This window comes from Thermothelomyces heterothallicus, assembly GCF_042370625.1.
Source record: "Thermothelomyces heterothallicus CBS 202.75 unplaced genomic scaffold P884_scaffold_26, whole genome shotgun sequence".
NCBI classification, from domain to species: domain Eukaryota; kingdom Fungi; phylum Ascomycota; class Sordariomycetes; order Sordariales; family Chaetomiaceae; genus Thermothelomyces; species Thermothelomyces heterothallicus.
In genome coordinates, this window is record NW_027192587.1 from 346,400 (window position 1) to 370,579 (window position 24,180).

Below are 24,180 nucleotides of genomic sequence, written 5' to 3' on the forward strand. Positions count from 1 at the left end.
GAGCCAATGCAGAGCAGAGCAATGCATTCATTCCATGTATATCCCAAACTCCCTCGGTCCCCAGATTTCCTTAACCTCCCACTCTCTCATGTTTTGGCCAAAACCTTCATTCTTAGTCGTGCGAGAGTGAAGCTGCTATCCCAAAGAAAGACGAGAAAAAGAATGTAAAAAAAAAAAAAAAAAAAGAGAACCATCTCACTCGATCCGCCTCTCGCGGTACCCGATCCCCTGCACCCTGACCCGCAGTGCCAGGGAGCTGAGCACGACGCTGATGCTGCTCAGCGCCATGGCCAGGCTCGCCCACACGGGGTCCAGCCGGACGTGCTGCCCGCGGCTCACGATGGGGTAGAAGGCACCCCCGGCCACGGGCAGGGCGATGCAGTTGTACACGACGGCCCAGGCAAAGTTGAGCTTGATGCGCGAGAAGACGACGGCCGACAGGTCCAGCAGGTCGACTACCGCCCGCAGGTCGCTCTTGACCAGCACGAAGTCGGCGCTGCTGATGGCCACGTCGGCCCCGGACCCGATGGCGACGCCCACGTCGGCCGTCGCCAGCGCGGGCGAGTCGTTGATGCCGTCGCCGACCATGGCGACCATGGCTCGCTTGGTGGCGGACTCGCCCCTGCTCCCGCCCCCGCCGGCACGCGCTTTGAGCGTCGACTGGAGGTACTTGATCTTGTCCGCTTTGCCGGTCGGCAGCACGCCCGCGATGACCTGGTCCGGGGGGATGCCGAGCTGGGAGGCGACCGCCGAGGCGGTGGTCGGGTTGTCGCCGGACAGCATCCACACGCGGGTGCCCCGGGACTGGAGGGCGCGGATGATGCGCGGTGCCTCGGGGCGGATGGGGTCCGAGATGGAGAGCGCCGCGGCGAGAGTCCATGATTGGGAGTCCGCGGCGCGGGTGGCGACGAGAGCGACCGACTTGGCTTCGGATTTCCAGCGCTCGAGGGCGGCCGCTGTTTGGGCGGGGATGGCGACGGAGAAGTCAGACATGAAGGATTCATTTCCGACGGCGAGCTCGAAGGATGTTGCCGGGTCGGCGGCCCGGTACGTCGCTCTCAGCCCCTTTCCGGCAACTTCTCGGAGGTCGTCAACCGTGGCCCGGGAGGATGTTTGGGTGCTGCAGAAGGAGACGACGGCCTTTGCGATCGGGTGGCTGCTGTTCTCTTCGACCGCCTTCAGCGCTGCGAAGAGGGCGTCCCTCCGGGTGGCCTCTTGGGCGTACACCTCGGAGTCGGTGATGCTGGGCTCGCCGCCCTTGGTGAGGGTGCCCGTCTTGTCGAAGACGACGCAATCGATCCGGCTAGCCTTCTCAAACGCCTCGCCACCGCCCTTGGCGAGGATCCCATGCTTCGCTGCGAGACCACTGCCCACGAAAATCGCGGTCGGCGCCGCGAGAGCGAGGCCGCAGGGGCACGCCACAACGAACACGGCAATGGCGAATTGCAGCGAGAAGGCGACCCAGCCGCCGGAAGTAACGTCCAGGTAATGCTCGGGGATGTGGCCGCCTAGTCCGAGCGAGAGCCAGAGGATCCAGGTGAGGACGGCAACGAAGGTGACCACGGGGACGAAGTACGACGTCAGCATGTCCGCGACCTGCTCGATCGGCGCCCTCTTCGTCTGGCCCTCGCGGACGACGTGGACGATCTGGTCTAGCATCGACGACCCCGCCACGCCGGTGATGCGCACCAAGAGCGAGGCATCCTTGTTGACCGTTCCCGAGAACACCTGGTCGCCCACCGCCTTCCTGACCAGCCGCGACTCTCCCGTCAGGCTAGACTCGTCAAAGTTGCTCTCCCCCCTCACGACGGTGCCGTCCGCGGGCGGCGACGCGCCGTGAGTGACGCGCACCACGTCGCCAAAATCGAGCAAGTCGGCCTTGACAAGCACGTCTTTCTCCTTGTCCGTCCCGTACCCGTCCACGAGGGTCGCGGTCGTCGGCCGCAACTTCCCCAGCATCTCTACCGCGTCTCCAGTCTTCGACTTGCTGTAACCCTCAATCAACCGGCCCAAGAGCAGGAAGAAGGTCAGGAAGACGACCGAGTCAAAGTAGAAGTTGGAGTCGTTCACCTCGTCCAGCTTGTTCGCCGCGGCGGCGATCAGCTGGCTCACGGACGAGATGTAGGCAATGGTGGTGCCGAGCGACATGAGCGTGTTCATGCTCCCGAAGCGGTAGAAGCGCTGCAGGATGGGGACCCGGCTGCCGGGGCGCCAGAGGGTGCGGATCTCCTTGATGGCGCGCCGGTGGAACAGGTCCGCGGCAAAGAAGTAGACGGGCGTCGCCATGATGAAGAGCGCAATCTGCGCGCGGCTGATGCCCGACGTCCACGGCCTCATCAGGAAATGCTTGGTGGGGTTACTGGAGGGGAGCAGGGACATGTAGACGATGCCGATGATGAAGGTGGGGATGCAGACGACGCCGGTGAAGAGGACGCGTAAGAGGATCTGGAGGCGGTGTTTGCGCTGGATCTGCTTAGAGCGCTCTTCGAGGGTGGGCGGGTGGTAGATGGCGGCGGTAAACCCCGGGTCGCTGGCCTCGATGGCGGCGAGGATCTGGCGCACTGTGAACGTGGGCGCGTCGGGGACGTAGCTGAGCTTCATGATGGGCCGTTTGCGGCTCGGCGGGGTGAGAACTTCGAGGTGTCGCCTGAAGCCGGCGAGGCTTTTTGTCACGCGGTCCGGACAGTGTTCGCAGTAGAGGCCGTCGACCCGGATCTCGACGGTCCGCCTGCGTTCTTCGGCCGCTTCTTGGGCGAGGTTGATTACCGTGTCAAGGGTCGCGTCGTAGCCGAGATCCTCAATCGCCTCCACTAGTTTGTCAACGTTGGCCCGGCCCTCAATGTCGGCCGAGGCGCTATTGGTGAGTAAGTTGACGGTGATGTCCTTGACCCAGTCCTTCTTCCTCAGTTCCCTGGTGATGGTGCTAGAGCAAGCGGCGCAGGTCATGCCCCCGATAGCAAGGCTCGCTCGCCAGAGATCCGAGCTCTCCGTGGCTTTGCGCTTCCCTTGGCTTAGGTCAGTGACCGAGTCCAGAGTCGCCTCGTATCCGAGGTCCTCAATGACTTGAACGAGCTCGTCGGCTTTGTCCCTTTCCTTCACGTCCACCACTGCGCTGTTTCCGACGAGGTTGACCACAACGTTTGCGACCCAGTCGTTCTTCTTGAGGCCCTCGGTAATCATGTTGGCACAGGCGGAGCATGTCATGCCTCCCACGGCGAGCGATACCCTCCAGAGTGATGGCTGATCCTTATCGCGTCCGATGGCGATAAAGGGGCTGGATGACGTGGTGGGTAATGGAGCCAAACTAGTGATGGGTGTGCTCGGAGTGGTGGTATGTTGGGACACGATGTCCAATACTGCCTTCTCGTCCGTCATGGTGCCCGCCGTGCTCCGGCACTGTTCGCAGTTCTCGAGATGGGCCCGGGTCTTTTCAGACGGGGAAGCCTGCGACGGCACGGGCCGGAACCAACGGGCGAGGCCAGACACCGGGAGGCCCATGTCGTTGGTGCTGTTGCTGAATCTGCTGTCGCTACTCTCGCCGTTCGGCTGAAACTCTGCCGTTTCGAGATCCGAGTCGGAGATGGTGCCAGACGAGGTGGTTATTCCGCATACTTCGAACCCGCTCTCCTCGAGGGCTTGGCGCATCTGCCGGAGAGATGCGTCCGGGGCGTGCTCGACGGTCACTACAGAGGTGACAACGTTGGGTGAGACCCATTTGACGAGGGAGCCGCAGGACCCGCGGAGGGCGCTCTTTATCGTCGACACACATGTGGGACAGTGAAGGTTGGCGAGCAGAAATGAGGTTGAGACTGTCTCGGGCGGCCCGGGTGCCACCGGTCGGCGGCTGGAGGGTGGTGCCATGATGGTACACCACCTGGCTGGGGGCTGTCCAACTCGGGCTGCTCTACCCCCACTGCTGAACTGTTGAACTGCTGAACCAAGAGAACAGGCAAGCAGTGTCAGAGCCCGGGCGGCGGCCGGAATCTACCGGTGCCTCTTCGGCTGCTTGGTGCCGAACTGGTAGCAGAAGAGTGTGTGTGCGACCTTGGGTGATTGGCGATGTGAGTCGAACGTGGCACACGAACATATATTAAGGGTTGCCCTTCTGGGAAATATGCGGACCTTTGGGGTGCTGTCACCCAGCAGGGTTATAGGGTTATATCGGCTGAAGTACGAAGTAGCTGTTCTGTGTAGCGTTTGCTACCTTATTTGCTCGTAAGGAAGAGGCAGTAATCTTGGAATGCGGGACAGGAGGATGGATGCAGGGTGGAATGAAGAAGAATTGGCGAGACGATGCATCGAACAGGAATAGAAGTCGGACTGGATTATATTAAGATTGCTGATCAGAGGGGGGCAAACAAAGGGCGTGTTATAAATCATTGAGACAGGGTAGAGGGGGGAGGGGGGAAGGGCGCCAACTGACCTGTTTCCATACGCAGAAGGTCATCGATGGATGAATGGTTTCTACGCTCGTCCACGTACCCGAGTGATTCATCAGCTGCTCTTTTACGCACAAATGTCGCAGGGTTTGGTTTGTTGCCGGGTGCCAAGATTAGCAGCGGCGGTCTGGATTCCGTGATGTTTTGGGGATCCGCGAGTCAAGGGTGGTCAGTTTGGGCAGGGATCGTGCGCAGTACAGCAGAACATGTTATTTTGTAGGTGGTCGCGGGTTGACCTGTCCTGCTTTGCTTCGTGCAACGGCGTGATGACGGTGGCGGGACGACGGTTGGTGGTTTCCCCGGATTGTTATGCCTCTGTATTTTGGATCTTGACCCGGGAAGCCTCCAGGGACGAGGTACGGGAAATATGCTCTCGTTAGTTGGCTCGCCCGAGGCCAGGGCATCTGAAGGGAGGCGGGCGCATCCATCTGGTCGGAACGAACCGTTGCTACTACTCAGTCCTCTCTGTCCTAACAGACCGCCAAAATGGTCGCCAAAATGGTCGCCAAAATGGTCGCCAAAATGGTCGCCAAAATACGTGAGAAAAACGTCAATGCAGTTAGTGCACGGATAAGTATACACTCTCCGCCACAACACAGGATTGGCGGATTTCAAGAGGAAAGTCGTCAGTTGCTGATCTAGGTTGTGTTCTTCTGGAAGTCGACGCCAAGATTTCGATGCAGCAAATCAACGGTGGAAATCAGGGTGCGGCCAGGCAAGTCAATCAGAGGAAAAAAGGTGTGGCAAAGATCCAGATAGGTTCTTCCCATTGGTGCCCAAGATTCGGCGCACAAAAGCCGCATCCCGGGTTTGGGGACCGGCTGCCCATGGCCCCACATGACGCACCTGCCGCTGTCACGAGCTGGAACCCACTTTTGTGCCCGGCGACTTCTTTGCTCTGCATAGTATGGCCGGGGCGGAAGTCGGCCGGCATCCTCACGGTTCCGCTTGGGTCGGCATGGCATCGAACACCGACTGCCGCCACCGGCTCAGCGGTCGAAGCAGTGCTTCGAAAACCACTTCGCACTATACATTAGATGCCAGGCTAGGAGAAGGTATTTTAGCAGCCTCACGACAGCTCCTTCTCTCTCGCACTTTTTGTATGTACTTCGCTTACTCTTAGCATTCTCACCCAATCCGGAAAAGGCGGCCTAGGTGCTCGAACCAGTCGTTTCGTTCCACTCTTGAAAAGAATGAGCTCATGTTCGGCCCTACAGACTATTCTTCTTCAGCACGGAGTACTGTGCTGCAATAGAAATCAATACCAGTTAATGTTCAGACGCCGGGTATCGGAAGCGCAACCACGTGCCAATCCACGTGCGCACTAACCAAACCTTTTTGACTGGCTAGAGCTTCCCCCCAGAATTACCATATACGGCTAGCGTAAATCACGCCATCGACCTCCATCAAACGCGATTTCGAGACGAGGCCCAGCGAGGCAACATTTGGAACGGCTCAGGGTCCAGATTTTTTTCGCCATGAGACTGCGGCACTTATTATTACGGGCAGCGTGGGTTGCGCGGGCAGTGCGGGCGAAAAAAAAAAAAAAAAAAGATATTTGTGTACGTGTAGGATAGACGTCTTGTTCGGTATTTTCTCTGCCTCCCCTCCATTACACCCTCAATTACACCCTCTCCCCCCTTCTCTCTCTTGAGGTCCCATATTCCCCAGCAGTTCTCGCTGGCGCAGTTGCTTCTCTCCACAGCTGCAGTTCGCAAGTGCTTCGAGGTAGCCCCCGCGCCCTTTTCGGCCCTCCTACCCCGTTCTCTCGCGAGCGGTCGGGTTCATGCTCTTAAAGAATCGTTCAGGGGCCGGTTCGCCACTGCCATTGAAGCCTGCGACAACTTGCCGACGATGCAACTGAAGGACGAGGCCGCGACGGGCGGCATTGCGCCGGTCCCCGAGACCAGCGCCGTGCCCGACGTCCTCGACAAGACCTCCCTCGGCTCCATCTCCGGGCCAACCTACGCCACCGGCCAGCTGCTCGTCCAGCAGACGGCCTACAAGCTCTCCGACAAGATCTTCTCCTTCTCCCCGGAGACCTTTGATCTCGACCTGGCCGTCAGGGAATGGTCGCGGGCCGACGAGAAGAACATCCACGGCGAGACGACAACGGTCGTGCCCCTCCAGACCCGCGCCGGCGCCGGCACCTTTGCCCTGGGCTACATCTTCTCCAGGGACTTCGACCTCAGCAAGCGCCACATCCCCCAGACCCTCCTGGCACCCTCGCTGAGCCTCCGGCACCTGCGCGCCACCCTGGACCAGCTCTCGCTTCTCTACGGCGTGGCCAGCCCCTTTGTTGCCCACATCGCCGCCGCCGACTACTCGGCCCGCGACGGTCTCGTTGCCGACTACGAGAGCGCCCTGCGGATCGCCGAGGACCTCGGCCTGGGGCTCGTCGCTAGCGCCTCCGCGTACGAGGCCCAGCACATGGCCCTCCTCGCGACCCTCATGGCGTCGTTGCTGCCCACGCTGCACACGTACGACGGCCTGCGCACCGCCCGGGAGACGCTCAAGGTGGTGGACGCGCTGAGCGAGGGCGCCATCGCCGAGACGTACAAGAAGCTCGCCCGCCAGGTCGGCCTCCTCAACAAGCGGCTGGACACGGCCGGCAAGGTCGTCGAGCTCCTGCGCCTGTTCAACGCCGAGCTCGGCACCTCGTACGCCCCCTTCGAGTACCACGGACACGAGTCTCCGGAATCCGTCCTCGTGGTCTTCGGCAGCGCCGAGGCCCAGCTCGCCAAGCAGGTCGTCGACGCGCTGGCCGCCCGGGGCGAGAAGGTCGGCGCGGTCAACGTTCGCATCTACCGGCCCTTCGTCGAGGAGGCCTTCCTGGAGGCTCTGCCCGAGTCGGTGCGTCGGATCGCCGTGCTCGGCCAGGTCCGCGATGCCGTGGCCGTGGCCGACGCCTCGGTGCAGTCTGCCCTCCACTCGGACGTGCTCACCGCCGTCTCGTTCGCCGACCGGCCGCGCGAGCCGGTCGTGGTCGACGTCAAGTACGCCGCGTCGACCGTGCACACTCCCAGCTCCATCGCCACCATCATCCACCAGCTCGCCGCCAAGGATGGTGGCCAGGCCGAGGTGAGCCTGGCCTTGCACGCTCTCGAGCAGGCACGCCAGTACACCTTCTGGGACGTCGACGACTCGTCGGCCGTCGGCGCGCCCGCGGCCCTTGGCAAGCTCCTCGCTCGCGAGGCCCCCCCGAGCCACGTCTATGTCCACGAGACGTATGACAACCTGATCCAGGGCGGCGCGGTTCGCACCGACATCAGGATCACCGAGAAGCCCGTCGAGGCGCCGTTCGCCGTCGAGGAGGCCGACGTGGTGTTTGTCAGCGAGGAGAAGCTGCTGAAGGATGTCGACATCGTGAAGGGCTCCAAGCGGGGCGGCAAGCTGGTCCTCCGCCTGCCCAACTTCAAGGAGGAGGATCTCGAGAAGCGCATCCCCGCCGGCGCGAGGAAGCAGGTACGGGAGAAGCGCCTGGGGCTCCTCGTTTTGGATTCTTCTCTCTCGCCTGCCCTGGAGAAGAAGGACGCCGAGCTCCTCGCTCAGCTCGCCTTCTTGAAGGTTACGCAGCCCGAGCTCACGGTCGCGGAGCTCTCCAAGTTTGGCCAACTCGGCCGGGACAAGGCGGCCCTTGCCGAGCTTGCCGATGCTCTCCAGCAGGCTCTCAAGGCGGTCGAGGTCCCTGCCGCCTGGGCCGAGGTTTCCGAAGCCCCGGCTGCCCCGCTCAGGGCGCTGAAGCCGACCAGCTTCGCGCCCTTCGAGAAGGACGAGCAGGAGCCGGCCGTCAAGCTCGACAGCTGGCAGGAGGCGGCCAAGGGCCTCGTCTTCAAGGAGGCGTACGGCACCCGGACCGAGCTGCGTCCGGACCTCACGGTCAAGACGGCGACGGTCCGCGTCAAGGAGAACCGCCGGCTCACGCCAGCCGAGTACGACCGCAACATCTTCCACATCGAGTTCGACCTGGGCGACTCGGGCCTCACGTACAACATCGGCGAGGCGCTCGGCATCCACGCGGACAACGACCCGCAGCAGGTGCTCGAGTTCATCGAGTTCTACGGCCTCGACGCCGACGACCTCGTGCAGGTGCCGTCGCGCGAAGACGCGGCCGTGCTGGAGACGCGGACGGTGTACCAGTCGCTCGTGCAGAACCTCGACATCCTGGGCAAGCCGCCCAAGCGCTTCTTCGAGGCGCTCGCCGGGTTCGCGACGGACGAGGCCGAGAAGAAGAAGCTCGAGTTCCTGGGCGGCAAGGAGGGCGCCGAGGAGTTCAAGCGGCTCTCCGAGGTGGACACGGTCACGTACGTGGACGTGCTGCAGATGTTCCGGTCGGCGCACCCGGCGTTCGCGGACCTGGCGCGGATCGTGGCGCCGCTCAAGCGCAGGGAGTACAGCATCGCGTCGGCGCAGGCCGTCACGCCCGACTCGCTCTCGCTCATGATCGTCGCGGTCGGCTGGGTCGACACCAGGGGCCGCGCGCGCTACGGGCAGGCGACGCGCTACCTGGCCGGGCTCGAGCCCGGCGCGGCCGTCACCGTGTCGGTCAAGCCGTCGGTCATGAAGCTGCCGGCCAGGGACACGGCGCCGCTCATCATGGCCGGCCTCGGCACCGGGCTGGCGCCCTTCCGCGCCTTTGTGCAGTACCGGGCCATGCAGAAGGCCCAGGGCAAGGAGATCGGCTCCATCCTGCTCTACCTCGGCAGCCGCCACCAGCGGGAGGAGTACCTGTACGGCGAGGAGTGGGAGGCGTACCTGGACGCGGGCGTCATCACGCTGCTGGGCGCCGCCTTCTCGCGCGACCAGCCGCAGAAGATCTACATCCAGGACCGCATGCGGCAGACCATCGCCGACGTCATCAAGGCCTACATCAAGGAGGAGGGCTCGTTCTACCTGTGCGGACCGACCTGGCCCGTGCCGGACGTCACCGCCGTGCTGGAGGAGGCGATCGCGGCGGAGGCCGAGCAGAGCGGCAGGAAGGTGGATCCCCGCAAGGAGATTGAGCGGCTCAAGGAGGACGGCCGCTATGTCTTGGAGGTGTACTAGATCGGCTTGTTCATATGTTGCGAGCGAGTTGGCTTTTTTTTTTTTCTTTTGGTTTTTTTTTCCTTTTCTTTACTTTGCGTTGCTGTCTTAGACCATACCTCAATACCGATCGATACTTTTCGTTGTCAAGTCCAGTGAAGTCCCGTCACCACGCCAAGTCCTGAACTTGCCAGTTTGAGCGTTGTCAACAAGAATGGTGATTGGAATAGCTACGGACCGTAATAATCCCTTCTTGTCGGCGGTGACGGGGGTGCCGTGCGGGGGGAGCTCCGCCCAGTGGGCCGGGGGCGGTGCCACTGCCCTTGAACGGCGGAGAACCCCAGCTCTGGGGTTTGGCGGCCTAGCGCTAGCCTATTACACTAGAGATTAGAGGCACGCAGGGCGTGTTTAAGTCCGGCGCAACCCGCCGCAGTCCGTTCGGGAGTTGCTTAACCGGGGGTGTGGGGTAGCTTCTGGGGGGTTCGGTCCGGGGGAGCAGGAGCGCCCCTCGGAGTGTTTTGGCGGAACACGCATCATTGTTCAATTTGTCATATTTCTGCTCATCTACCGAGTCCTTCGTACAACTTCTTCCCCTTCTCACCAACATTCTGTTTGTTTTCGACTAGGGGCTACTGGGGGTTAGCCCTACGTCTTGACATTGGAACTTCTGGACAACCGCCGAAACAAACGGCCTACTCTCGTAATTCAACATACATCTCCCTAGTCGGAACTTTACTAAGCAGAGCAGTTCGGGATGGGAACCGCAATCCGCGTCCTGCCTTCTGTATGCCTCCCGCCTTCCCACATTATGACCTCATCTGACTGTTTTTTCTTTTTTCTTTTTTTTTCTTTGTTTCTTTTTTCCTTTTTCTTTCTTTTTTTCTTTTTTCCTTTCAGACACTGACCGAGAGAACTCAAGAGGGCCGCCCGCGCCGTCAACCTCCTCCGTACGGTGCAGTATACCCACCCGCCCTCGTGCCCGTGCCACGCCAACCCGGGCCATCACCACCACGCCGGCCCGTCGGCGTCGGCGGCGGCGGCGGTGACGACGGTGTCGCGATTTGCAGACCGCGCCTCGTCGGCGGCGCGTGGCGGGCGGCGGGGGTACGCGACGCCGCGTGATGCGGCGCAGCAGAAGGAGTACGCGTTCGAGATGGCGGCGTCGTCGATCCGGTTCGGGCCCGGGGCGACGCGGGAGGTCGGCATGGACCTGCGGAACATGGGGGCCAAGCGGGTGTGCGTGGTGACGGACCCGACGGTGGACCGGCTCGAGGCGATGCGGCAGGTGCGCGAGGCGCTGGACGGGGAAGGGGTTGAGTACCGCGTCTACTCCGGGGTGCGGGTCGAGCCCAAGGACTACAGCGTCAAGGAGGCGGTCGAGTGGGCGCGCGGGTACGCGCCCGACGCCTTCCTGGCCGTGGGCGGCGGGTCGGTCATGGACACGGCCAAGCTGATGAACCTGTACACGTGCTATCCGGACGCCGACTTCATGGACTTTGTCAACGCGCCGCTGGGCAAGGGCCGGCCGGTCGACCGCAAGCTGCTGCCGCTCGTGGCGGTGCCGACGACGGCGGGCACGGGCAGCGAGACGACGGGGACGGCCATCTTCGACCTGGCCTCGCGCCGGGCCAAGACGGGCGTGGCCCACCGCAACCTCAAGCCGACGCTGGGCATCTGCGACCCGCTCAACACGCGCACCATGCCGGCCGCCGTGCGCGCCTCGTCCGGCCTCGACGTGCTCTGCCACGCGCTCGAGTCGTGGACCGCCATCCCCTTCTACGAGCGCACCCCGCGCCCCGCCAACCCGATCCTGCGGCCGGCCTACCAGGGCGCCAACCCGATCAGCGACATCTTCTCCCTCAACGCCCTGCGCCAGACCGTCAAGTACCTGCCCCGCTCCGTCCGCGACCCGGACGACATGGAGGCCCAGACCGAGATGCTGCTGGCCAGCACCCTGGCCGGCGTCGGCTTCGGCAACGCCGGCGTCCACCTGTGCCACGGCATGTCCTACCCCATCTCGGGCCAGAACCCGGGCTACCGGCACGCCGGCTACGAGGTCGACGCGCCCCTGATCCCGCACGGCGTCTCCGTCGCCGTCTCCGCCCCGGCCGTCTTCCGCTTCACCGCGCCTTCCAACCCGGAGCGCCACCTGGCCGCCGCCGAGGCCTTCGGCGTCGACGTCAGCAACGTCAAGCGCGAGAGCGCCGGCGAAGTCCTCGCCGACGCCCTCACCCGCTTCCTCGCCGACCTCGGCGACCAGCCCGCCGGCCTCCGCCACCTCGGCTTCACCCGCGACCACATCGACGACCTGGTCGAGGGTACCATCCCCCAGGCCCGCGTCCTCTCCCTCGCCCCGGGCCTTGCCAAGGAGCTCGAGCAGGAGCGCGACCAGCTGCGTCGCCTGTTTGAGGACGCTCTCGAGCATTGATGACATTTTATTTTCGTCCTTTTCCATTTTTTTTTCTTTTTTAACCTTGTCGATTTTCATTTTTTTTTTTTCGGATGAAATCAGACCGCGCTCATTGTACGCACGGGGTATGGCTTGTGGTTATTGTTTGTTGATGGCTTAGCATTGTGAGTGAAGGGGGGAAATTCGCATCGATCCGAAGCCTGAGGGCATACGTTATATGGCTTGACAGTACAAAAAGAGCACAATAGCCGAGGAATCAACTCAATCACAAATCAACATGGCAATTCCCTGAGCGCGAATGGATTTAGCACACCGGCTATTGTGCGGTTATTGTTGTGTGCTCATGGTCTCGACGCCCGCCGTGTATATAAATAACCCTAGCTTTCCCTGTCTATGCCCGAGACGAACGCTCAACGAAGTGTACACTCGCAACGTACTCGTGAGGACTAGAGCCGAGCCCGTCCTTTGATATCCAGCTGCCTAGCATTTGAAGACCTCCAGATCGTAAGTTGCGCTCGATTCTTTTGCACGTCACCATGGCGGCCCTCGGCTCCTTTTGTCGCCGACCCCTGGACCGGGTACAGTCAAATGCTCCGGACAACGGCAGCTTGGAAGGACACGGCGCAAGCGATATCGACGGTACCATTACAGCACACGACCCGTCTGATCTCACCCATCACGCCGGCCCCGTCGGCCAGCAAGCCGAAAGCGTACCTGACGAGACCCCGTCGTGGCCGCGCTCGCGCCTGGACGCAACCGACCTTCATCTGACTTTCGAGAGCAGCACCCGCCATGAGGGTGACCTTGCGGCGCCGGGGATCGCAGCGCTGGAGTCGCCAAGGGCAGGCGACCACAGCGAGGCCGGTTACCGCTGTCCTTCCAAGTGCGCCTGCGCCGATTTCTACTACGACGCGGACGACGAGCGGGATGAAGAAGACGAGGACGGCGACGGAAGCGACGACGAGGATGGGGTCTACGACCCGCCAGCCGTCTTCATCATCCACCAAGGGGGCAGCGGCGCCATCCCGTCGTCTTCCTGCCCCGCCCTCCACAAGCCCAACAACGCCTTATTCTCCTCTTTTTTTGCTTCCCGGCACGATTCCCCAGCCTCGTCCACCCTGCGCGCCTGGTTCGACCTGCCCTCGCCCGGCGTCCCCGCCTGCGGGCCCCCCTGGGTCGTCGCCGCCAGCCGGGACGAGGAAGTCAGGATCGGCATCGTCGACGACGACGACGACGACGCCTCAAGCACGGCCGACGACCGCTCCGCGCTGACATACTACACCGACACGGCCTACGACGACAACGATGATGACGACGAAGACGAGGAGGACGAGGAGGACGAGGAACACGTCTTCCGCTGGCGCGGCGACCTGGTCACGGCCGCCAAGCTGGCCGACGCCGCCGCGGTCGTCGAGCTGGAGCTGGAGATGGGCCTGCTGGCGGACGGGCTGGCGCGGCGGCTGCTGCAGGGGAGCAGCAGCGGTGGCGGCGGCGGCGGCGGCGGCGGCGGCGACTCGTCATGGTCGTTGTCGTCTTGGTCGTTGTCGGGCGGCTCTGATGAGTCTTAGTCCCGCGGGTCCGGCAGCAGCGACGCGGACTCGGTGTGGGATGCCGATGGCTGACGGGACTCGGCTGCAGGTCGGAGGGAGTGGGAATGGGAAGGGTCCAGAGGATGAAAAGGAAATGAGAAAAAAAAAAGGAAAAAAAAAAAAGGGGGGGGGTTGGGGTCAGCGGCGTCCGGAATCAAGGTCGAATAGGGTCGACAAGATCCGGGCAGCCCCCGGGCTTCTCGGTACGGGAGGAGAAGAGGGTAATTAAGCTGAGTTCCGCTGCTCGGTGTGCCATTTTGCTCTGTTGCGAATAATGTCTATGTATGTATACATGGAAATCCTAGTGACGTTCATGGACGTAAAACTGCCATAATAATGGGTCAGCAAAGCGCCGAATTTGCGGACCGAGGTAACATTACCTGCGTTGGTTGGTTTCAAACCAGTTGCCCATCACCAACCAAAGATGCGGTCTGCCCCAGCGCGACACCCGTGTATAATAACACACAACGACCCCCAACAGGACCGGGTTTTCGTTTCCGCGTTTTCAAAGCAACAAGACAGACCACCAGAAGAAAGGTATCTCTCCGGAACAAGGAAACTGCGTATATCTTCTCATGAATCCCCCAACACCCGGGACTATCAAGACATGTCCGCATATACATAACCCCCCTGCCCCCCCTTGTTTTGTTCATTCCTCACCTGGCTCCAAGACTGGAAAACGCTGCCCTGACCTCGGCACGCGGCCATTCAAACAGCACGTCCCCGCCATACACATCCGTCGTGACCCTGCCAATGCGCATTTCCACTTCCCCATAAAACTTCTCGCACTCCTTGGTCACTCGGGCCACAAGGGTATTGTTAGTTCCCGAAATCCCGCCTCCTCCAGCACCGCCACCGCCGACGCCCAAGCTTCCGCTACCTCCTTGGCCTGCTCCTCCACCTCCGCCGATACCGACGGCATCCTCGTCCCCAAAGTGCTTCTCCACACGCTTCCTCAGCGCCTCGATCCCCTTCCGGACCTCGCGCCCGTCATAGCCGCTCAGGATCTTGTTGAACACGGCCTTGCTGTTGCTCGGCTGGGCGGCGACGGCGGCGGGGCTCTTGCCGCCGGCCTGCAGCTGGGCCTCGATGTTCTCGAGGTGCTCCAGCAGCTTGCCGAGCGGGCGGCGCACGACGGCGTTGATGTACAGGCCCATGTGCTCGGCCAGCTCGCGCTGGGCCGCCTCGCGCCAGTCGTCGAGCACCTCGAGGTGGCGCGGGTTGTCCACCTCCTCGAGGAAGTGGTTCATGTTCTCGATCAGGAGGATGTGGAAGTTGAGCGCCTCCTTGTCCTCCGGGTCCGCCGCTGCTGCGGACGGGTGAGGGACCGACGAGAGGGCCGTCGCCGGCCCGGTCCCGAGCGCCGGATTCTCGCGCGCAATCACCTTGAGAGAGTCGAACATGGACTTGAGCAGGCGGTCGTATTCGCGGTCGACCATGCGCCGGATGGGGAGCGACGGGTCGACGTTGGCCAGCATGTTCTCCACGGCCGTCGTGAAGTGGGGGAAGATGCGGATGAAGTGGATGACGCCCTTGCGCTTCTTGATCTTGACCTTGGTCTCCTCGATCGCCCGGACCTGGTCGTCGACAAACTTCTTGAACTTGGCCTCCAAGTTCCCGTGCAGCTTCTGCAGGATGTTGTTGAGGAAGTCCTGGTTGGACTGGCTCATGTCGGCCATCTTGCGTTCCAGGGTCGCTAGGACGCCGACGCCTTGCCTGCAGGGTTCGTTAGCAAATGGGGAATGTTCGCACAGGCGTAACGAGCAATACTAGGGTTTAAGTCTTACAGAGGATCCATGCTGAGCACCCAGTCCATCAGCTGCTGCAAGCTCGACTCCAGGAACGAGAAGATCGATTCCATCGCCTTGGTGACCCGGCGGGCAAGGTCGCGATCGGGCTCCATCAGGCGATGCCGCTTCAGATCCCCGCCGCGGCGATCCTGGGGACGCGAAGCCGCGACGAGATCCGGAAAGTCGGACTGCTCGAGGGTGGTTGCGTGAAACAAGTCAACAATGAAGTTCTGCTCCATCTCCACCAACGGTAGCAGATCATCCAGAACGCCGGCAAACACCTCGTACGGCAGCGCCCGGCCGTCGGGGGTCTTGTCCGCAGCCAGATTTGTCCGGCTGCCGTCGCCGAGCGGCGACCGGAGGCTCCTCGCCAGCGTCTGGCTCCGTTTGACCGTGAGCTTCCGCGCCGTCGTTGCCAGCCCCTCCTCCTTCTTCTCCTGCTGGGACGTAAAGAGCAGCTCGCTCTCGTCGCCCGTCACCTTCCTGACGTTCTTCTTCCAGGCCTCCACGGCGTCCCTGAACTCGGCCTTGTAGACCGGATGGCCCTTGTCCTCGTAGATCTGCAGGATGCGGTCCCAGTTGGCGAGGTTGACGTCCCTGGCGTAGAGGATTAACGGGCTGTACATCCACAGCAGGTCCCTGCCGGGCTCGTGGTTGCGGGCGTCGGCCTTCTTCGAGAGAGCCCCGTCGAGTGCGGCCTTGGTCTGGCGGAATGCTTCCGAGAACTGCCGTTCCATGAAGATGACGAGCCGACGCATGAACTGCGAGCTCTCGGAGAGGTACGTCTCCCTTTTCTCTTGGACGATGCGCATCTTGCCGTAGTCGCTGTCGAGACCCAGGGTCTGGTCACCGTTGAGGTCATCGCTCTTGCGGGACTCGCTGTTGCCCAGGGTCGGGTCGATCTTGATCATGGCCTTGAACAGCGTGACGAGGGCCGCCTCGATGTCCTCGACGCCCGAGGCGGTCTCGAGCGGCGCCGTCTTGAGCGCGGCGAGGTCGGATTCGCCAATGGCACATGTCTCCAGCAGCGACTCGAGCTCCTTCTTCAGAAGCTTCTGGTTCGCCGCCTGCACCTGGAGACCTTGGCCCTGGGCCTCGATGTATGCGATGTCATCCGAGAGCGTCTGTGCCGGGTTAGCAGGCGAGCCACGCCGATCACGCAATGGCACTAGTGGGACTTACGGATAATTCGACGCTGTACAGGGTGAGCAGGTTATCGAGCTCGTCACACTCGCTGATTGCAAGGTCGATGCCTCTCTTGATGGCCTCGATCCTTTCGTCCCCTTCCTGGAAGCGAGCGAGCCAGCCGCCAGCCTGAGCTTTGCTCAGTTCGCGATCCAGGTCTGTACGCATCTCCTCAAAGGTCCGCGACCGCATCTTCTCACCTGGCACCCACCCGAAGTAGTCCAGCCACTTGGCAAACTCGTTCGCGCGGTTGTCGAGGAGAGAGGGATCTATGCCGAGCGTCGTGAGGTATTTGGTGTCGTTGCCTGCCACGACGGACCGACGAGGTTCTTCCTCCTCCGCCGAGGCTTCGGCCGCCTTCTTGTCCTCGGCCTCCTTACCCGAAGATTGGGCCTTGCTTGACGTAGTGCCGGAGTCGGATTCGGTCACCCTGACCTCCGGGATGCCCGGGGCGGCGTTCGTATCGGCTGCCTTGGGTGACGGCTCTACACCGGCGGCGGGCTCCGGCGGCTTTTGGCCCGGTCTGGGGGGAGCCGGGACCACACTTGTAATGCCATCTGGGCCGTCGCTGGGTTTGTTCTGACTCAGAAGCAGACGCTCCGCTGCGCCGCCAGGCCGCGGCTTGAACGCGCTGGCAGCATTCGCGGCTTTCCGAAGCGCCCCGGCAATTTCTCCTCTGGATCTCTTCTTGATCATGGGCCCGAGACCCGGTTTGGTTTCCTCCTGCGGCTCCGGAGGAGGCTGGGGCGGGGTACTGTCGGCCGGAGGGGTGGGAACGGGTGATGTGGCAGTTGTCGGGGGAGGAGCAGAGGGTGGGGTTGAGACGGCTGCGATGGGTGAGCCCGCCGGTAGATCCGGCCTGGTGGTCTCCTGGGGCGTCGTGACCTGCTCCGCTCGCGGCGCGGGAGCCGGTGCGGGGGCGGGAGCTGGAGCGGGCGCCGGCGCGGGCTCATTTTTCCGACTGATCGAGTCCTTCCGTGGTGCGACTCTCTCCACGTTTCGCGGCGGCACCGTGGGCTCCCGGCGCATGCCCGGGCTCATGAGCGGCGCGGGGATCAGGTTCTTGTCAACCTGCAGCGGCCGCAGAGGGTCCATCGGAGGCCGCTTCCGCACCGGAGGGTTATCCTCGGTCACTGATTGCGGAGTCTGCTCGGGGGTCCCGTAGGGAGACGCTCCGTTCGCCCCGTCTCTCGTGCTCGGCCGCAGACTGGCACCATCGTCGCTTCTCGTGATGGAGGACGCGGCTATCGATTCCTGGCTCTTGTTACTAGTTGCTAGCCTGCGCAGCGACTGCTGTTCTTGAGATGGCCGCCCGGTGTCGATGCTTTGGGCGGGAGAAGACTTCCCATTGGGGCCCAGGGGGCTGCGAGATGGCACCCTTGCTGAGATACCCGGCGCGGGCATGCCTTGGCCGCCATGGAAGGCGTTGTATCCAGAGGGGCCGGCGGGGCCGGCGGGGCCCGCGCTGCTCGCGGCGCTATCGGGCGCAGACGGCCGAGGAGGCGGCCGCTCCTGACGACGGGACACCTGGGCTCCGCCGAGCACCTGTTCAAGCTCGCGCTGCTCGAACCCCGTCAGCGTGGGGTTGCGTCCACCGGTATATTTATTGTAGATCTTGATCAGACTGGCGATGAAGAACTTCTTCTCCTTGTCCGTCTGGGCCTCCCAGTAGTACGGCTTGCCGAGCGTCACAACGAAGCCCACATCTCCGGCCCACTGCTGCGCGTTCGGGTTGACGGTCGGGCTGGTGAAGGACTCGATCGCGCTAAGATCGTCGAGAAACCAAGTCTTTCCAATCGAGAAGGTACCATTGGGATTCTCCTTAGACTTGTGCACTCGGACGCGGCCCGACTTGCGCACAGCCACGATGATGACCCGGCGTTTCTCATATTGGGGTGCTCTCGCGGACGGGGGCGGCGGCGAGGACGGAGACGTCTGGTACTCGGTGATTCTGATATGGGTGATGTACGTTTCGATAACTATATGTGACGCGAGCGATCAGCGGAAAAGCCTCCTCCCAACCTTGGGTAACGAGAGAAGCTCTCGACGGGGGGGGGGGGGAGTGGACGCGTACCGGAACCGTCCTCGTCACGCTTGGCGAAGCAGCTCTCGATGATCCTCCTCTTCTCGTCTTCGAATATCTCGGCCCTGTTCACCTCGCGACCGTTCATGGCTATCGCAGCGACGGAGAGGCGCTCCCGTCAAGCGAAAGGATGCGGAGTATATCTGAGAAACTCATGAATGATCGGGCAGCGACTGTTGGTGGGGGAGCCGTGACATTTTCGGGGTTGCCGCTCGCAACAGTGGATTGAACAACTTGCGCGCGAATCTCTGTTGGCGAAACCGGTCGGCATTCATGGACTAGCCCGGGCTGCGGAACGGCTCCGATGCGCGGCCGGGTCTAAACTTGGGGGTTGCACCAGCGCTGAGCTCTCTTCTTTTGCTCTGAGATCGAATCGTAGGGATTGTGGAGACGTCGAGTTGGATGAGAGAGACTTGAGGCGCGCGAGCCCCCTGTGACGGCACTGAGCTCGAGAGTGGCAGCCGCCCCAAGTGGCTTGTTCAAGGCCCGTGCGGTCTCAAAAATCCCATGCTTTGATCCGCAGCACCCAAGACGTACACTAGTTAGGGGGCCACCCCGCCAAGAAATCAGCAATCACGGAGTACGGAGTACTATGTACGGATAACCACATACTAACTCCATAGAGAGATGATGTACGGATTACTTCGTACTATGTCTACCTGTACCGTAATTGTCTCTACGCAACAAGTTGCTCCAAGGGAGGGAAGGATATCTAACGTTCGAGTCGAACATCACTTTGTGTCACACATAATTATCCTTTCCTCCCCTCGAACAGAGAGAATAACTTATATTGCTTCGTAAAACCGACCATTTTTGTGGATCGAAGACCTCATGTTCACTCAGCACCCGTCAGCCCCTAGCCAATCGAGACCACGCCCTTTCCCACTGACAGCCCACCACAACAGGCCCAACTCCAACCCCGAGCCAGCGACATATGCGACGCAAGTTAAAAAAAGGCCTGAACTTTCCCACGGACTCTTAAAACCCACCATGTGGCCCTTCCGATGAACAAACATAAAGTGCAGGACCAACAACCCAACCTCTGAACCCAACGCCAAGACGGAATAATAAGCTCACTACACCCCCACACTCCTCTCCTATTCTACTTCTTCTTCTTCTTCTTCCTCCTCCTCCTCCTCCTCCTCCTCCTCCTCCTCCTCCGAATCCCACACCTCCACAGGCGGAGGCGGCGCCTGCCCCTCGTCCACCAGCAGCAAGCTGTCCGGCGGCAGCACACCGACCTGCGACGACGACAGGTGCAGCAGCAGCCCCGTGCCGCCGCCGCCGCTCCTGTCCCGGTCGTACCGCGGCAGCTCCGGGAGCAGCGACAGCTCACCCGAGTCCCGCAAGGGTGGCCGGGGCACCGAACATGCCAGGTCGGACGACGACGACGACGACGACGACGACGACCTAGCTGGAGGGAAGGAGGGGGACGGCGCCTGGCTTGGGGACGCCGAGACGTCCGAGGCGGTTGTCGCCTGTGAGGGGGGCACGTAGCGGCGCGCGTCGCCGTCGTCGCCGTTCGATGTCGAAGCCTGGCCCGTGGTGGTAGTGGGTTGTCGCCGCGTTTGACCTGGACTTCCTGGATGGCGGCGATCGCGGAGCCGCTGGCTCGAGCGTGGGGGTGGCATTGCCGCCGCCGCCGCCGCCGCCGCCGTTTCTGCTGCTGTTGGCGCCGAGGCCTTCAAGGCGACGGAGCGCTTCTCGGTTGGGCTCTGGCTTGCAGGGATGAGGTACTCGTCGTCTCGGTGCTGCCGACGGCGGCGCTCGCTCGACTTGAGCTGCGTGGAGTGAATAATGTCGCTGCGTATTTGGTCCGCCAACTCCTGCGATATGGTCATCTCGCCTTCTTCTTCTTTTTCTTCTGTCTCCTTATCCCCCGTCTCCTCGCCCTCGTCCTCAAAATCTCCTTCCGCAAAGAGCGGACAGCGCAGATTCATCAACAGCTGTCCCACAATCGCCGGCGGCACGTACTTGTACCTCTGCGGCGGCCCGGCGCCCAGTCCGTTGTCTTCCATCTCAGCCAGCGGCACCGGGTTGTTGAGCTGATACACTTGTAGCAGCTTATGAGCAAACTTGTAGCCCAGCGTGCCCCGGTTGAATTCGGTATTGCCGCGACCGCTGTGGCTGTCGATCTGCCCCGGTTCCTGCGCGGGCCCTAGGGTGGCCATGTATTTCACTTCGCCCACCGGCAGCTCGGTGAAGATCCAGCAGCGCGATGCTTGGACAGGGAATCTGTAGTTGCGGAACACGTGGTCCCTAATACCGTTGACGATGTCCCCGACAGTTTTTGCGTCGATCGAGATGAGGATATCAGAGCGGTCCGTCTGCGGGCCGAGGGAGCGGATCACCTCGAGCGGGACGCGCTGGCTCTCCAAGGCCTGGCTGTAGAACTGAGACCTGGCCTGGGACCGGGACTGCGTGTGCCGCTGATAGATGGGTGACGACCGGTGCGGTTTCCGCGGCGTCTCCTTGCACACTTCCTCTCCCGACGACTGCGGCATCTCGATCTGGACCTTCCGGACGATTGGTGTTGGGGTGTCCGGCGGCTCGCTAGTTGATGACTCGGGCCCGTTGGGCTCCGGCGTAGACTTGCGCTTCGTTGTGCCATCTGCGCGCGGCACGCCTTGCGACGTTGCTTTCCGAAGGATCGAAACCGGCATTGGCTCTTCCTCGGCCTCGCTAGCCGTCTCTTCAGAGTCACCCAGTTGGGGGGTGGCATGGCGACCCCTGCAACTTGACTCGCCCATATTGCCATGAAACTGCGATGCTCGTGGGGCCGTAGACGGCCGCTCGCTTCGGAAGACCGTTGGATCCTCGGCCACTACTAGTTCGGCTAAGGGTTCGCGAGAGGTACCGCGTCGCGTTCCTCTACATCCAACATTCTCCGCCGACGCCGTCCAAAACTGGGATGCGGTATTGGGGCTAACCTGCCCTCCCCCCCCAGCCGTCTGCGACCTTTTTGCCCCCTTTGGAGTTGGGGAGCCGCCATCATCCCCTTCACCAGCCGCATCTTCATCTTCCCACATCTTGATGGCGGGGGATTCGTTTTCCTTGTTCGACCTGCTCGAGCTTGCGGGGGTCTCCGTAACCGCAGCCCGTGGCTTTCGTGATGACTGCGAAGGAGGAGGTCTTGGGTCTGCCGCTATCTCAAAGTTGTCCACAACAGGCTCTCTCGCAAGGGGCGTCTGCTGCGTGGATCGCGTCTTGAAAGGTGTCGAGCCAAGACTTTCCAACTCATCCTCCGAGTCTGGAATCTCCGTGAACAATCTCTTTCTCCTTGTCGTTGGCGTCACCCCGCTTGGGGTGGAGCTCACACCCAGCTCGAGACTGGCAACGGGTATCTCGGCCAACGGCTCCCGTTTTGATATTTGCGAAGGCGTCTCGCCCCGTTCCCTCTTAACCGGCGAGTCGCCTGCGGTCGAGGAAAGGTACCCCGCGCTGCTGCCGTCCATACTGTAACTATCCTGGATCACCAGACTCCGCGGCAGCTTGGAAACCGTTTCGATTGTCGGGAGCGGGGCATCGACGTTCGTCGATTTCTGGGTCAGCGGAGATCTGGCGGGTGGAATTGGGCTGTGGCCTAACAAGGGCGTGAACGGCGTAGGCTGCGAAGACGGCACCTCGTCAAGGTTGACTTTGATACGCTTGCCGGTTGGAGTATGGGGTATGGGCGTCGCCAGCGCCTTGCCCTTCCCCTTCTCGGGCGGTGCGGAATGCTTGACGGAAGGGCCACCCCCTGACGACGGCAAGCCCGCCGACTCGGCCTCGTCTTCCACTCGCAGCTCGTCCCTATCCATTTCGGGAACTCGATTCCCCAATAACTGCGTCAAAGTCTGGGTCTGAAAGCTCGGTCCCTTCTTCTCCAGGTTCGGAGTGGGCATATCCCCCATCGTCTTCCTCCTCTTCGACCTTGGATCGGCGGTTTTCCTGCTCCCAGCAACGCTCGCCGCCTCTGCTTCCCCTTCTTTCGACTTCAATCCCTTCTTTTCCTCATGCGGGCCGCCGATCTCTTCGTCTTCAAGCAAGTCCCCTTGCTCGAAGCCAGACGAGGAGCGCACATAATCAATTTGAGTCAACGTCTGCTGCTTCAGACTCCTTCTGCTGGCGGTGGCGGTCTCCTCCTCGAGCCGCGCGGGAAGGGACCGGCGGCCGCCATATTTCCTTACTATCTTGCGGCGCGCGGGGAAGGTGATTTGTTGGGGCACAGGAGTGGATTCATATCTTTTTGTCTTCGTCGCTTGGGTCGTCCGCGAGGTTGTGGCGGAGGTTGCGTCCTCGGCTGGGGTTGCGCTGTCGTTGGTCGTGAGTGTGGCTGGATTGCTCTTCGTGTCTGGCGCGCCCGCGGACCGCCGCGGGTTTCTTCGCGGTGGCATTTTACTTTCGTGGTGTGAAAGTATTGCTGTTTGGCTGGGAAGGGTCTTGTGTCTGCAATCTGGCGTGACTTCGTAGAGAGGGCCGGTGGATATGCGTGGTTATACGGAGTAAATGTCAGTGTTGGTGAGTGGCTCCGACTCGGCAATGCGACGGCGGAGCAAGTAGGTCGATCAGACCATATACAGTCGACGATGTCGTTGTCTCCCAAGGCCTCTTCGATATATTTCGATATAACCAGGCTATTTTCTCAACAGGCGGACACCGAACAAGCGGACCGTAGTGGATCGTCTTCGACTTGGAAACTGAAGTCAAGTGTCTTCTTGTGCTTGGATGCGAGGCTTGGCTTCGCTGTGGTCAGTCGAGTGCAGGGCGTAAAGCGCGTCAGACAACGCGTTTCAAGTGGGGCACTGCAATCCGAGTGAGCGCGTCCGATAGGCAACTAATCCGTATAGTTAGTACCTACTTAGTACGGATTACAATGAGCTGCTGTAAATTACCGAATTGAGAGCAAGGCCAAAAAATGACATCATAGGATCTCAAACCGCCGTCACTCATCTCGTAAGATTGTGCTGCTCTGACAGAATTTACGATTTGAAACCGAAGATCGACTCAAGATAAAACAATGAAAAACTGCCAACGGTGCCTGGAAACTCTCCTAGAAGACATAAAATCAGCAAAACATTCCAATTTTATCAACTATGTCAAGTCTCTAGACCCCGCAAAACCCAACTGCCACTAGAGAGAATAATGCTGTCGGTCGCCAATCTGAAGTGTATTAAGTAGTGTACTCGTGCACTCCGTAGTGAGGCTGCGAAGTCATGCCCTTTGAAAGAGCTCCCGAGTAGACACTGAGAACATATCCTCCTGTCTCCTTCGCTTCGCAACTGCTAGAAGCAGACAAAAAAGAAACAACTGAAAAAAAAAAAAAAAAGGCCATCGCTATTCCCCAGCACCCACACATTCATTATCGGGCCCGCAACCAGCAGCCAACAAGAAATCGCTTGACCCGCTTCCTGGACAGGGACCTCGTCCGCCTTCGACCCAGCAGTCCAAAATCTTCCCAATGCTAGTGCCAACGTCCATTTGCCAGTCTAGATAACGGTGCTAGTTGAAGAGGCAGAAAAGAAAAAGGTAAAAGTCAACATCCGCAGCAACCGCCCAGTCCCTGCCAGATTCACGGCAAGACCGAACACGACACCCTTCCGAACCACTCAGCTTTGCTTGCATCCATCGCTCTTCGACGTCGCCTTTCGTCCTACCTCCCCCCTTCCCCTTCTTCGTC

The 24,180-nt window shown here is 61.3% G+C and overlaps 6 protein-coding genes across 6 annotated transcripts; 3 read left to right on the plus strand and 3 right to left on the minus strand.

The window, feature by feature from the left end:
- Positions 1 to 188: 188 nt before the first annotated feature.
- On the minus strand, positions 189 to 2,685 carry P884DRAFT_263608 (E1-E2 ATPase-domain-containing protein). The gene has a single exon (XM_069441774.1). The coding sequence runs from the start codon at positions 2,599 to 2,601 to the stop codon at positions 196 to 198; it is 2,406 nt and encodes an 801-aa protein (XP_069294746.1). The 5' UTR covers positions 2,602 to 2,685; the 3' UTR covers positions 189 to 195.
- A 3,285-nt stretch (positions 2,686 to 5,970) lies between these two features.
- P884DRAFT_249680 (uncharacterized protein) lies at positions 5,971 to 9,726 on the plus strand. The gene is made up of 2 exons (XM_069440607.1): positions 5,971 to 8,339; positions 8,475 to 9,726. Exons 1-2 carry the CDS (start codon positions 6,294 to 6,296, stop codon positions 9,483 to 9,485), a joined length of 3,057 nt encoding a protein of 1,018 aa, XP_069294747.1. The 5' UTR covers positions 5,971 to 6,293; the 3' UTR covers positions 9,486 to 9,726.
- Positions 9,727 to 10,036: 310 nt separating this feature from the next.
- P884DRAFT_249684 (iron-containing alcohol dehydrogenase-domain containing protein) lies at positions 10,037 to 12,236 on the plus strand. Its single transcript, XM_069440608.1, has 2 exons — positions 10,037 to 10,248; positions 10,384 to 12,236. Exons 1-2 carry the CDS (start codon positions 10,219 to 10,221, stop codon positions 11,890 to 11,892), a joined length of 1,539 nt encoding a protein of 512 aa, XP_069294748.1. The 5' UTR covers positions 10,037 to 10,218; the 3' UTR covers positions 11,893 to 12,236.
- A 174-nt stretch (positions 12,237 to 12,410) lies between these two features.
- P884DRAFT_272283 (uncharacterized protein) lies at positions 12,411 to 13,442 on the plus strand (the record flags this gene model as incomplete). The annotated part of the gene is made up of 1 exon (XM_069442511.1): positions 12,411 to 13,442. One exon carries the CDS (start codon positions 12,411 to 12,413, stop codon positions 13,440 to 13,442), a length of 1,032 nt encoding a protein of 343 aa, XP_069294749.1.
- Positions 13,443 to 13,843: 401 nt separating this feature from the next.
- Positions 13,844 to 18,923, minus strand: P884DRAFT_331999 (exocyst complex component Sec3-domain-containing protein). Its single transcript, XM_069445755.1, has 4 exons — positions 18,513 to 18,923; positions 16,436 to 18,417; positions 15,251 to 16,377; positions 13,844 to 15,179 (listed from the first exon to the last, which is right to left on the minus strand). Exons 1-4 carry the CDS (start codon positions 18,607 to 18,609, stop codon positions 14,120 to 14,122), a joined length of 4,266 nt encoding a protein of 1,421 aa, XP_069294750.1. The 5' UTR covers positions 18,610 to 18,923; the 3' UTR covers positions 13,844 to 14,119.
- Positions 18,924 to 19,618: 695 nt separating this feature from the next.
- On the minus strand, positions 19,619 to 22,897 carry P884DRAFT_208460 (uncharacterized protein; the record flags this gene model as incomplete). The annotated part of the gene is made up of 1 exon (XM_069438875.1): positions 19,619 to 22,897. The coding sequence occupies one exon, from the start codon at positions 22,895 to 22,897 to the stop codon at positions 19,619 to 19,621; it is 3,279 nt and encodes a 1,092-aa protein (XP_069294751.1).
- Between the last annotated feature and the right edge of the window lie 1,283 nt (positions 22,898 to 24,180).

What these genes read in the sequence shown, in the direction of transcription:
- P884DRAFT_263608 (XM_069441774.1), bottom strand. Translation starts at nt 2,601, where the DNA reads ATGAAGCTCAGCTACGTCCCCGACGCGCCCACGTTCACAGTGCGCCAG.
- P884DRAFT_249680 (XM_069440607.1), top strand. Translation starts at nt 6,294, where the DNA reads ATGCAACTGAAGGACGAGGCCGCGACGGGCGGCATTGCGCCGGTCCCC. An exon ending in TCAAGACGGCGACGGTCCGC is followed by an intron (nt 8,340 to 8,474) that starts GTCAAGGAGAAC and finishes AACGACCCGCAG; the next exon opens with CAGGTGCTCGAGTTCATCGA.
- P884DRAFT_249684 (XM_069440608.1), top strand. Translation starts at nt 10,219, where the DNA reads ATGGGAACCGCAATCCGCGTCCTGCCTTCT. An exon ending in CAATCCGCGTCCTGCCTTCT is followed by an intron (nt 10,249 to 10,383) that starts GTATGCCTCCCG and finishes AGAGAACTCAAG; the next exon opens with AGGGCCGCCCGCGCCGTCAA.
- P884DRAFT_331999 (XM_069445755.1), bottom strand. Translation starts at nt 18,609, where the DNA reads ATGAACGGTCGCGAGGTGAACAGGGCCGAGATATTCGAAGACGAGAAG. An exon ending in GCGTGACGAGGACGGTTCCG is followed by an intron (nt 18,418 to 18,512) that starts GTACGCGTCCAC and finishes CGTCACATATAG; the next exon opens with TTATCGAAACGTACATCACC. An exon ending in GTGCTCAGCATGGATCCTCT is followed by an intron (nt 15,180 to 15,250) that starts GTAAGACTTAAA and finishes CGAACCCTGCAG; the next exon opens with GCAAGGCGTCGGCGTCCTAG.